This window comes from Megascapheus bottae, chromosome 3 (assembly GCF_031878675.1).
Source record: "Megascapheus bottae isolate mThoBot1 chromosome 3, mThoBot2.hap1, whole genome shotgun sequence".
In the NCBI taxonomy this organism is placed as follows: domain Eukaryota; kingdom Metazoa; phylum Chordata; class Mammalia; order Rodentia; family Geomyidae; genus Megascapheus; species Megascapheus bottae.
Genome location: NC_143511.1, coordinates 36,157,435 through 36,171,003, shown reverse-complemented (window position 1 = coordinate 36,171,003; position 13,569 = coordinate 36,157,435). Strand labels below are relative to the sequence as shown.

Genomic DNA, 13,569 nt, shown 5'->3' with positions numbered 1-13,569 from the left:
GTAGCTGTGATCACAGGTTGGGGTAAGGGGTGATCTAATTGTTTGCCTGGATAGCTTTGGATTGCCATCTTGTTGATCCTCTACTTCCCAAGAAGCTGGATTGAGTAGACATGAGTCCCTGTTCCCTGGCCATGACTTTTCTCCATTTGTGGGACTAGAACTCTGGGCCTGGGCATTGTCCCTGAGCTCTTCAGCTTAAGGCTACTACCCTATCCCTTGAGCCACAGCACCACTTCTGGGTTTCTGGTGATTAATTGGAGATAAAGAATCTCATGGACTTTTATTGCCCAGGCTGGCTTTGAATCGTGAGCCTCAGATCTCAGCCTCCTGAGTAGCTAGGATTACAAATGTGAGCCAGCACACCTGGCCCATAACTTTTGTTTTTATGAATAGACAAGAACAGTTTATTTAGCTCTCCTGTGAAGTCAGTGCTGTGATAATTAGTCTCATACATTTTAGAATCTTTAGGAAAAGTCTAATGCTACTTTGTGAGTAATCAGGTCAATGTGTTTTTTTTCTTTAGTTGAAAGTATATTAATAGATAACTTTCATCTACATGTATATGAACATGTATATTTATTAATGTGCCAAGGAATCTTTACACTATAATAAATTTTATAGTAAATTATTTTGAAACTCATTACATGTTTTGACATGGTAAACCCACTGTATCACATATATTAGCTATTTTGTATGCTCTTAGAATAGTAAAGCTCTTTTACACAGTGATTCCGCATCTATAAGAGTTACATTCCAGAGACCCCTACTATAAGTGAAAATCCATGAAGTAGAAACATTAGTCATCCCTCTCTATATCATCGAACATTTATTACTGCTTCATAGACGTTCACCCATCACAGTGTTCTCTGGAATGTAACTCCTGCCATGGTTGAGGGATCACTTTTTTTTTCTTTTAAACTGCAATATAGGAGGCGATAACCATATGTCCACATGGCACTGCAGTTTTCTTTCTGTCTCCTGGCTGCTTTGCTGTACTGTAGGCAGGTCAGGGACTACAGTGTGAATAAGCCCTTAAAACAGGGCCATTGAGTTGTCCCACACATAAACAGGCCAGAGCTTACCTGAGCTGGATTAGGAACCAGCTGGAGGGAAGTGGGTGCTGGCTGCAAAGGCTCATGGTTGTCTGTGAATGGATTGTGGAGGATGAAACACTGCACAGTTAACATGTAACTGACAGCATTTAGCACTCAGAAAGATTTAGGGGACATTTTAATTATAGGGTCTTCTCATGTCCAAGATCTTTTGGCCAGTCATTATGGTGGATGGGGAGCCACAGGAAGGGTATCTACTGGAGCAAGAGCAGCAGCTGTCCTTTCTACATTGAAGTACTTTGAAGTACCATTGATTAGACAGGGCTGCCTCTTCACTCACTGCCAGGAACAGGCTTGCACCTTGCCTCTGCGGGAATGCCATTTGCATCTGTTTGTGGAGTATCAGTGATTTGAGTAGTCTCCTATCCACAAGATCAGGCGGAGAATAAGGCTGAGGTTGAGTTGTGACCATCAGGGACAATCCTCAGTTGACCTGTGAGAAGGTACTTAAGTGTCTCTTCATAGGAGAGTACAGGAACTGGGTAAGGATAGCTAGGGGTTTCTGTTCTGGCCTTGCTACTCAGACTCTGTCATGGCAGTCCCTTGTCTGGTGTACTGTGGGATTGTTGACAGATTCCACAAGAAGCAGAGCTTGAACATGTTTACTTAGACCCTTTGAGTGTGCTTTGTGCTTCCATATCTGATGAGAGCATGTGTGTAGCAGCAGTAGCTTTTTACTGCAGATATGCAATTGGATTTCTAGGAAAGTGCTCATAGTCCATATCCACAAACATATTAGTAGGGGAAATATTAGGATTTTCCCTTTACCAAATGCTGATAACCAAAGCATGGCGAGGGTATTGCCCTAGGAGGTGAAAGATAACTATTCAAACAGGAAACAAACAAAAACATGTTTTAAGAGAAAACTTTTTTTAAAGTTTGGACACAAATTTTAAAAATTTTGTGTAATAGGGCAAAGTGTAGGAAAAGGTGGGGAAAAGATGTTTTAAAAAGAGAGAAACATTTCTTAGGGCCGTGAGTTTAGCCTAGTTGTAGACTGCTTGACTAGCATGCATGAGGACCCGGGTTCGATTGCTGGGTACCACATACATAGAAAAAAAGCCAGAAATGGTGCTGTGGCTCAAGTGGTAGAACTCTAGCCTTGAGAAAGCCCAAGGACAGAGCCCAGACCCTGAGTTCAAGGCTCAGGACTGGCCAAAAAAGAGGGGAGGGGGGAAGAGGGAGAGGGAGGGAGAGAGGGAGGGAGGGAGGGAGGGAGAGCGAGAGATAGAGAGAGAGAAACATTTCTTTTTCCCTGTGCTGGAAATAAAAATAAAGACTCCCAACCATTGTAGAGCATCTGGACTGTTTCCATAACTTTCTCTTTTTTAAAAAAAAATTTAAGTATAACAGTGATATTCACAAGACAATATGGTGGAAATGAACTTTACAACTTGGATGGTTGTTGGGGAGGAAAAGTGGGAGAAAACATGGGAAGGGGTAACAATGTTCAAGAATTAATGTTCTCACTACCTTACAAATGTAACAAAACTTCTCTATTCTATAAAGGTGATATATCCAGAGGGCTTATAAGTACAAAGTCAGGTAATGATAAAATTTATTTTTGAACAGCATCACCTCCTTCCTCCCAGTTTTTCCCTTCCTCCAGTGTGTATAGGTCTAACAACATAGGGTCTAGTGAGTATGTGTCACTGCTGAGTTGGTTCTCCATTTGTCCCATCACCATTTCTCTGCTTCCCCTTCCCCACCCCAAATCACATCAACCTAAATACAAGACAAATGTACAGAAATAAAAAATAACAAGAGGGAGGGGAGAAACAAAGAAAGAAAAGGAAAAAAAACAACCTAAGTGAAGTAAGCCAGACCTAAAGAAACCTAAGCTGCATGATTTCCCTTATTTGTAATCATTAGAATGTACCAATAAATCTACAAGTAAACACAATGTATAGTGAAAGACAAATAATTACACTTAGACATGATTAATTTACTAGCACTCTAAACATTTACACAGCGAGAACAAAAGAAGATATCCGTAGGAGAGAATCACAAGGGCCCAATAACCAGCTATTCTTAAATGAAGAGGTATTCATATACATTATTTCACATTCTTTATCGCTTTTCATTAGACATTTCTTCAAGTGGGCATTAGAAGCATTATTTCCACTTCAGAGCTGAACTAGGACTTTGAAGGTGGATTTAGGCTCTTGGTAAATGCATTTTATCATTATCATTTCAAGAGTCCCAAATTATGCCAGTATCAACTTTTCCCTGTGGATGTGAAAAGGCAGGAAGCTAATAGTAGTTCAGGGCTTTTCTTTTAAGATGCTCTTTGCTTAGCTTCTTGTGGATTTTAGGTCCTTCTTTCAGACTTCTCAAGTTATGCTTATTCAGTTGTTTTTGTTCATCTGTTTGTTTTGCCAGTCCTGCGGCTTGGTCTCAGATACTGAGCACTGTCCTTGGACATTCCTTAAGGCTACTACTGCTCTACCACTTGAGCCACAGCACCACTTCTGGCCTTTTCTGTGTATGTGGTACTGAGGAATCAAATCCAGGTCTTCATGCATGCTAGGCAAGCACTCTACCACTAGGCCACACCTTATTCTGTGTTAATATAACAGGGGTTGTATTTTATCACCTGCAACACTTAGGAAAGCCATAGGGCCACAGTCTCACAGAGGTGGCAAGCGGATCCTGATGAGATCCTAGCTGGAGTTTCTTGGTCCCATGCCAGCTGCTGACATGTTCATTTGTCTTCCCAGGTTCGCGCCCACCAGCTGGTCTTGCCACCTTGTGATGTAGTGATCAAAGCTGTAGCTGATTATGTCCGCAACATTCAGGACACCTCTGACCTTGATGCCATAGCAAAAGATGTTTTCCAGCATTCACAGGTAAAAAATAGTTACGAGATAGGGCTTTGCATGATGGTGTGATCAGTTTGGGAGGTATAAGCTGATTGGGTATGTCTGAGAGTTCTTGCTTGGCTTGGCCTGTCAGCCTCCAGTGAAGGAGCCCTGGACACAGGGCCAAAGGATGAGGCTGCCCTGTCATGTTCTCCCCTGACCGGGTGGTCTCGACAGCTTTTCCCTTTTCTAGCCTCACTAGCCTGAATAGGAAAGGAGATTAGAATAGATTATTGTTGAATCTCTGCTATTTCTACTTTCTGTTAAGAAGATCTGTACTTGAGGGTTTTTACAAGATCAATATCAAATTGGTCACATGGGATTGTCTACCCTTCTGGTGAGAGTCAGAGAAATTTTTTTCTTCTTTTTAAAGGAACTAGGAAATAAAAGCGATTCAGTTATTGTAGACTAGGTGAGGTTTGGGGTGCAGCCAATGGCTGGTTGAACCCCTTGCAAGGATCAAAGATATAGCAGAGCTAACATCAGAGAAGTTCTAGAGGTAGTGCTCAGCCCTGCTCTCAGCTCAGAATTCTATCTACATTGCTTTAAAAGAGTTAATTCATTTTTATTCAGTAGTAATCCCTTGAAGGTTTTAATGTCATTCTACATTCTTATCTAAATTGAAAGCCCACAGAGTACTATATATGTGCTGAATTGTAAAATATATTCATATATAATGCCAGTGGCATAACTAAGGTTTTCCTACATCTGTTTCAGTCTAGAACAGATGACAAAGTTATTCGATTTAAGAGAGCAATTGGATATTACTCAGCGACTAGTAAACCTATGTCATTTCATCCACCACATTACTTAGGTAAGTAAATAAAGCCTCTCTATGATCAGTGTTAACCATTTGATAATTCAGAGGTTTAATTTTTTAACTATCAAATCTTACAGGTTTATTCAAGTGTGATCTTGTAAATGTAGTCCACTTTTCTAGTAATGCTTGAGAATATTAAGGACAAATTTACAGAACTTATGAGCAAATTCACAGACTAAGACAAAAGCTGGGGCTATGGAGACACAGGATGACAGATCACAGCAATGTAGAAGTGTTAGTGTCCCTGAACTCCCTGGAGATGTAGGAAGGCCTCTGGAACTGTAAATGACTTGTTAAATATAGTAACTTACTGTGCTTTCTTTTTCTGTAACTTTTTTTGAAAAAAGAGGAGATTTAAATTGGGGATTGAAAATTTTTTAAGCTGTTAGCTTGTGTGTGATTGTACAATCCTGATCCATGAATACTCTTCATTTTCCTAAATTTAAATCTACCTTGTAATGATGCAGAGCAATAGGAACATGAGAAAAGTACCCCAGCCTGTTTACACTGTGATACTTGCTTCATGTCAACTATTAGGGGAAAAAAAGCTGAAAAGTATCCCTTAGAGCTGGCCTTTACTATGATTGATAGGACTCCTTCCTGGATTCAAGAGTAGTAGCAGGCACTGAAGACAAATTGGAGACAAGCTGGCTCAGGGTGACTATATTTACAAATGGAAGGTGGCCTTACTGTCTGTAAGATGCCATAGATGAAGGAGGTAGAACTGGGAGCTTGGACTGCTGCCTTCCTGTTGACAGTGTGGATAGCCACAGGCTCACTCGTATATTCTACAGCTCATTTTCTCACAGCTACCAGAGCACTGTTTGAAAATGTGTATCAGACCGCACTGAAAACCCCCAGGGACTTCCCATTAACTTAGAATGAATTCTGTTCCTTACCTCTCTTGTGCCTTGATTCAGCTGCTTCTGCCCACAGCGTGCCGCTCAAACCTGAGGCCCAGCCTTCTTTCTTGCCTTGCATGAGCTCAGCTAGTTTCTGCTTGTGGTCTTTGCATCAGCTATTATGCCTGGTGCACTCTTTCCTGATCTCCTTTGTGTTTGGGCTACCTGATGTGTGAGACCAAGGCTAGTAGTAGAGGTTCTCTGACAGTTGTTGTAATCCCTGCTTTCTTCTCTGCACACTTATCTCCTCCTTTCTTTTCCCCTTCCCCAGAACAGTAAAGGGACTGGGACCACCAGACCTATTTAGTATGCTCTTGACAGTTTTTAAGTCAGGGGAGTGAAGTAAAAAGATGTATTTTGGATTGCATGGTATGAAAAGAGAGAGACTTAGGTATATACTATTATGTCAGTTAATGTCACTCTGTAGTATACCTTGTCCACAAGAGATGTTTAAGAGTTGATTGTTGAGATAATGTAAAGCATGAAGTTGACTCTAGACACTCTCTGCCCTTGGGTTTCCTGTTCTAATAGAGTATCATCATTCTAATAGATAGAATATATGGGCATTCAAGAGATAAAATGTGTTACCTGGTATATTGTATATGCATTGTATTGTTTATTTGAAATAGGGAAGGGAAAGGGGAAACAAGATGATTGGGAGGGGGTAAAGAAGGGAAATGGGGACAAAAACATGTGAAGGGGTATCAATGTGTGAGAAGCAGTGTGCCTACTACCTGACCAATGTAACTGTAACCCCCTCTTATACATTAACCTGACAATAAAATATAAAACAAAATTACCCAAAATACAAAAAGATAGAAAGACAGAGACAGAGAGAGTTAAATGTTCAAAAATGCTTTTGTGAAGTGCAGTGTTAAAGTTCAGTGGCATATGTTATCATTGTTATAGATTGAATGGCTTAAGAGGTCACCCAATGGCTGAATGAATGATGAAAAGACAGGAAGCCTGAAAGTTGCACACAGAAATGAGCTGGTAGACATCTTGAAGTGTCTCTGTCAGTATTCTGTGCCTCCTGTGTAGTTGTTTGTCCATTTGCTATGCTAACAAAATGCTTGAAGCTGGGTAACTCCATAAAAAAAAAGAGTTCTCTAGTTCACAGTTGTAGAAATTAAGGGCATGTAACAGGTGCCAGCTTAGTTGTGGTGAGGACCTTAGGAGAATAGATGGAACCACAGAGGCAGGAGTATACTGGAGTGAGAAATTGTAAAACAGAGAGATATTGCAAAAGCAAGATAGACAGGGGTTCTATAATTCTTTTTGAGGTTAGCACTCCTAATAACCTAGTGACCTCCAGGTGAGCTCCATCTGCTCTTGTCTTGTGTTTTCTTTTATCTGGTACTGAGGTTTTTGAACTCAGGATTTCACTCCTTACTAGACAGGTATTTAGTTACTTGGATTATGCCTCTAGTTCAAGCCTCATCATTTAAAGGTTCAATTACCTCCTATACCACCGACTGAGGACCAAGCCTTGAGTGTCTGAACCTTTGGAAGACAAAGTACATCATAGCTTATGAGGTACTTTTGGTGGTAGTTGTAATTTAAGCACTCATTCAAGGATACACAAGGAAAAAAATAGAAGAGTAAATGTGAAGAAAAATGGTAGAGTCAACATTCCATGTCTGTGGATTTCACCTGCCAGATTGAACCAACTTTGACTTGAAAATATTTGAAAAAAAACCCCACGAAAACATGTCCAGCTTTATTCTTCAAATATTACAGTATAATAGCTCTTACTTATCATTTACATTGTGTTAAAGATCATAAGTAATCTAGGAATGATTTACTGTATCCCACGAGGATATGCAGTTTGTATGCAAATAAGCCATTTTATATAACAGACTTGAACATTTGAAGATTTTAGTACCCACTGGGGTTCCTGGAAACAGACCTCGAGAAAGACTAAGGTACAAGTGTACATCTAACATTTGGCATTGATTTAGTCTAATAATAACCATTTTGAAGGTATTTTGAATAAGCAGAGTGGGTTTTAAATTACATTTTAAATTTGGACATCTTTAAAATAGGTTCTACCAAGTGTTTTCATGTCCTTAATGATTAATAATATTTTAGGTGTTTTATAGATAACGCTGACTCAATTAAACTTCATTTTTTTCTTTTACTACAAAGTGATTTCTAGCAAACACGAGTATAATTAAAGAATTTGGGGTGTGTAGGGTGATCATTTCTGGGCAGGATGATGTAGGTGGTAACTCTCTGAACTTCCTCGTGTAGAGCATTTCCAGATCCTTCTTACTTTGGCAGTCTAAGAAGACAAGTCTGTACTAGGGCAATAGGGCAGGGAATTGGGGCAGTGCAAGCTTCAAAGTGGGTTCTGTGCAGCTGTTGAGTGGGAGATATGATGAAAGAGGTAAGGGGAGATGGAGAAGGCAGGTTTCTTTCAAGTTGTAGACTCACAATTCAATGGTTCGTGCTTATAATCCTAGTTAGCCTGAAGGCTGAGATCTGATGATCAAGGTTCAAAGCCTGCCCAGGCATGAAAAGTCCATGAGAATCTTAAAACCAATTAACCACCAGAAAACCAGAAGTGGCGCTGTGGCTCCAAGTGGTAGAGCACTAGCTTTGAGCTGAAGCGCTCAAGGACATTGCCCAGGCCCAGAGTTCAAGCCCCATGACTTACCAAGAGAAAACAAGAAAAAGAAGAAGGAGAAGGGGAGGAGGAAGAGGAAGGTTCTTAGAAAATAGCTTTTTAACTTTTTTTTCTGATCACTGTTGAGAAATACAAGCAATGTGGAGATAGCACTTGTTGGTTTTTACTGTGCCTGCTACCAGCCCAGCCCAGCACAGTGAAAGGATGAGGATGAGGGAAAACAGTGCCAACTTGGGAGAGGTACTTTCTTAGCATTCTAAGTTAGACCACGTATTTGCATCTATAGGAATGTTCTTTTAAGTCACTGGTAGATCTTAAGTTGTCCTTGGTGAGCTCCTGGTCTATCAAGTTTTTCTGGGGGGTGATGGAGATGGAGAAAGTGCCTTGTTTTAAAACTTGTCTGAATTACTCTGGAAATTAGGACACATGCAGGGTTTAGAAGACAGTTTATGCTGAAAGGGTCTTTATTGGGGACAAATGGTCATGTTGACTCTAATTGGAGGTTTCTAAGCCTCTCCAGGATTTTAGGTGCTACTTCAAACTGCTATACCAGGGGCACTTGGGTCTTGGAACCTGTACTATCAGCTTGCTACTACTCATGAAATACCTGAAGCCAGCTACTTCTAAGAAAGACATGGGGAGGGAGTTTGGCTTAGTGGTAGAGTGCTTGCCTAGCATACTTGAAGACCGGGGTTTGATTCCTTGGTACCACATACATAGAAAAGGCCAGAAGTGGTACTGTGGCTCAGGTAGTAGAGCTCTAGCCTTGAGAAAGTCCAAGGACATTGCTCATGCCCTGAGTTCAAGCCCCAGGACTGGGAGGGGGAAAAAAGACATTCAGGGGCCAGGAGTTTGGCCTAGTGGAAGAGTGCTTGCTTAGCATGCACAAAGACCCGGGTTCGATTCCTTGGTACCACATACATAGGAAAAAGCTAGAAGTGGTGCTGTGGCTCAAGTGGTAGAGTTCTAGCCTTGAGAAAGCCCAAGGACAGTACTCAGGCCCTGAGCTCAAGCCTAGGACTGTCAAAAAACAAACAAACAAAAACATTCATTTGGTGTACAGTTTTGAAAGGTCTGGGGTCTGGTACTGGTATCTGCCGGCTCTGGTGAGGGCCTCCTGGCTGTATCATGCCATGCTAGATGGCAGTAGCAGAAGTACATGTGTGAAAATTGTTTCTTATCCTCAGTATTTTTCCCCCTTTGAACCCTATGGGTCTTTTGCAGTGTTAGAAATATAAAACAAATACCTCAGATCTCCACAGACAGTTGTGTATATTATAGGAGGAAACAGACCTGTAAACACATATGTACAAATGTTCCTATTGTCCCAGCAATGCTGTAAGGCCCAGGCTGGGTAAGTGTGGCTTTTTTCTGTTTTGTGGTGATGGGGATCAGAGCCAGGTCCTTCTGCATGCTTAGGCAAGTATTCTACTACTGACCTGTTCTTTTTGTTTGTTTATTTTGCTAATTCCAGGGCTTGAACTCAGGGCTTGAGCACTGTCCTTGAGCTTTCTCAAGACAAGTGCTCTGCCACTTGCAAGCAATATTAAGCGATTACTCTTGCCAAACTGCCAAACTCCTGACCCCCCCACCCCTTTTCTTTGCCAGTCCTATAGACTGAACTCAGGGCCTGGGCACTGTCCTTGGACTTTCTCAAAGCTAACACTCTACCACTTGAGCCACAGCACCACTTCTGGCCTTTTCTGTGTATGTGGTACTGAGGAATAGAGCCCCGGTCTTCCAGTGTGCTAGGCATACACTGTTCCATTAGGCCAAACTCCCAGCCCCCTCTAACCTCTTTTTGAAGAATGAACAAAAGGACATGTTCCAGTTCATACTGTCCTTCTCAGTGCCATGGGTTTCAGGAAAAATCTATTTTGGGGGGGGAGGGTGTCTAGTCATGGGGCTTGAACTCTGGGCCTGGGTGCTGTCTCTGAGCTCTTCAACTCAAGACTACTGCCCTACCCTTGAGCCACAACCCTACTTCCTGTTTTCTAGTGATTAATTAGAGATAAGCAGTCTTTAGTACCCTGGCTGGCTTTGGACTGCAATCCTCAGATCTCAGCCTCCTGAGTAGCTAGGATTACAGGTGTGAGCCACCATGCCTGGCTAGCAAATACCTATTCTTGAGCTTTAAAAATATATGTATAAGTACAGGTGCAATAAATACTTCCTTTTAATTCATTTGCTGTTAAAAGCATTGTTCCAGGACATGCAGCTCTGGGGCCAGTAGTGATTTGTCCTCTCTGTCACAGCACACAGGCTACAATATAGCTCCTTAGGGAATGACCATTGAATGTAAGCTTCAGTAAAAAAAAAAAAGTCACAGTTGAGTTCTCAAGATGTGTAGTTTCCTGGTTAAACCAGTAACTTAAATTGCATTGACAGAATTTTAAAATATCAGATAACACAGGTACAAGGGCCAATGGATGAGCACAAGCTAGTGCTAGTGTACTTTGAAAGGCTGCTAAGTGAAGCAGCCCACCAGTGCTCAAGAAGCAGCCATTGTATGTAACTTGCCTTCCTTGTGAAAGGTAAATGAACTCCCACTATGCATGTGTTCAAATGGTTAAAATATAAACCCCTAAGATGGTGGTGAAGAAGTGGAACCCAGGAGCTCTCTGTTGCTGGTGAGAATGTAAACTGGTGCCCTTTACAAGACAATTTGACAATTATTTTTCTTTTTCTTTTTTTCTTTTTATTTTTTTGCTAGTCCTGGGCTTGAGCTTAGGGCATGAGCACTGTCCTTGGACTTTCTCAAGGCTAGAACTCTACCACTTGAGCCTCAGCACCACTTCTGGCTTTCTTCTATGTATGTGGTACAGAGGAATTGAACCCAGGTCTTCGTGCATGCTAGGCAAGCACTCTACCACTAGGCCAAACTCCCGGCCCCTTGACAATTATGTTTAAAAGGTAACATACTTCTACCATTAGATCCAGCAGTGGTTTTTGTGGTTGTTTATCCAAAGGAGTTGAAAACTTAGCCATATAAAAACCCGCACATGGGTGTTGATGCCAGCTTCATTCATAACTGCCTGCACTTGGAAGCAGCTATATTGATGAATGGATAAATTGATAGACCAGACAATGGAATGTTATTCAACACTAAAGAAGTGACCTATCTGGCCATGAAAAGACACTGAGGGACTTCAAATATACAAATATATTCTTCCTCGAGGAAGAATATTTTCTATATTTCTATTTTCTACAGAAAAAGGCAGAATCGATTTCAAAGTTAGGAGGAAATAGTGGTACATAATGGTACATAGAGCACTTTGGGGCAATAGTATTCATTATGGTATTATAATGGTGAATATATGTGTATTATAAACATCTCATTGAAGCTAGGTGATGCCAGCCCACATCTATAATCCCAGCTACTCAAAAGGGATCTGAGGATCACGTTCCGAAGCCAGAAAAGTGTGTGAGCCTCTTATATCTCCAATAAACTACTCAGAAAAAGCCAGAAGTGGCCCTGTGACTCAAGTGACACAAGTGGTAGAGTGCTAGCCTTGAGCACAAATTGGCTCAGAAACAGCGCCTAGACCCAGAGTTCAAACCCCAGGACTGACAAATAAAAAAAAAGATCCCATTGATTTGTTCACTCTAGGCCTGACACCATTGCAGGATACTGGGTGGTAGAGTTAGCAAGATGGCTATCTTTGATGCCCTTATGGAAAAATGAGGACCAGAAGCTTAAGGAAGATGACCTTGATCGAATCAATATAATTAAATTAGGGGTTGATGCTGGTAATTTAATGTTTGAGTTGAAGTTTGAAGGTTTGGGTAGGAAGTCGTAGATGTGGAAGGAAATGTATTCCATGGAGAGGAGATGACATGAACCTGAGATGGTAAATGGAAGAAGGCCAGGAAAGCTCAGGAAGCAGGGAAGAGAGGTCATGAAATAATGAGTGATATAGGGTAGGGGCCCTGTGCTGCCTTGAATTCTTGACCCCTAGGTCATATCCTAATATGAATGTATATCGTACATTGGTGGTTTCTAACTAACTGTAAGAACTTGCGTGGTTATATAGCTTAATATATTCATCAACAAAGCATTGCTGATAGCAATGGTAAGATATCTTACCAAGATATCAAAAAATGTCGGCCAGGAGTTTAGTCTAGTGGTAGCTTGCTTGCCTAGCATGCACAAAGACCCAGGTTCGATTCCTCAGTACCACATGCATGGAAAAAAGCCAGAAATGGTGCTGTGGCTCAAGTGGTAGAGCTCAAGCCTTTAGAAAGCCCAAGAACAGTACCCAGGCCCTTAGTTCAACGCCTATGACTGGCCAAAAAAAGAAAAAAATGCTTTGCTGGTCACACTTCTATTCACTTATGATAAATTTTTTTTCATATTTATTTCCTCAGATACTGAATAGTTTTCATTTGTCATTAGGTGAAATCGTGTTTTTCTGGCTGATTTTTTTTTTTACTTTAATCATATTACTGCGCTTAATTTATATTTATATTGGTGTAGTTCTTTTTTTTTTTTTTTACTTGAATTGACATTTTTTTTTAACACTATTCCTTAAAAAAGTTTTGGTTTAATGCAGAGCAAAAAAACAACTCTATGTAGACCCCACGTGTACTTGGATGTGGGTCACAGAGCAGAACTTTGTCATCTAGGGGAAAAGTCAGCGGGCATCTCAGTTGGCTGTGCCTGCTGGTTTACTGTATAAAAGAAGTCTAACTGGGGGGATTGATCACACCTGTAATCCTAGCTACTCAGGAGGCTGAGCTCTGAGGATCAAGGATCAAAGCCAGCCCGGACACAAAAGAACCCAGTCTCTTATCTCCAGTTAATTTATAGAAAATGGGAAGTGGGGCTTGGCTCAAAAGTAGGGTGGTAGCCTTGAGCTGAAGAGCTCAGGAAAATTACCAGGCCAAGTACAAGTCCCATAACCCCCCCCCCCAAAAAAAAGCCTATAAAATCAAAGAAATATTTAAAAATGTTATCAAAATGTCCTCATGTAGCAATTGAGTATTTCTCCATTCTTTTTCTTCTGTCGTCATTTGTCTTTCTAACAAAAGCTTCCTCTAGCATGTGTTTGTGAGAAGGGACACGGGTATGGGTACTGCTGCCTCCGCTTAGGGCTGATGGCCCTGCTGAGAAAAGCATCCTTGTGGTGGAAAGGGAAGACCCTGCTTCTTCTCAGCAGCATGTGGTATGGAGAACAACAACTGATTTAGAGGAAGGCTGGTGGCTAGGCGTTTTCTCAGGCTTTAGAAACATGGAAGCAAATGA

General features: G+C 41.2%; 1 protein-coding gene across 1 annotated transcript in view; it reads left to right on the top strand.

Annotated features, from left to right (window-relative positions):
* Fam120a (family with sequence similarity 120 member A) overlaps positions 1 to 13,569 on the top strand; it is a 99,775-nt gene that overhangs the window by 34,673 nt on the left and 51,533 nt on the right. The window contains exons 4-5 of the mRNA XM_090329900.1: positions 3,833 to 3,961; positions 4,691 to 4,787. Of these exons, the coding sequence (XP_090186026.1) occupies positions 3,833 to 3,961; positions 4,691 to 4,787 (226 nt within the window). The remainder of the gene's footprint in view (positions 1 to 3,832; positions 3,962 to 4,690; positions 4,788 to 13,569) is intronic.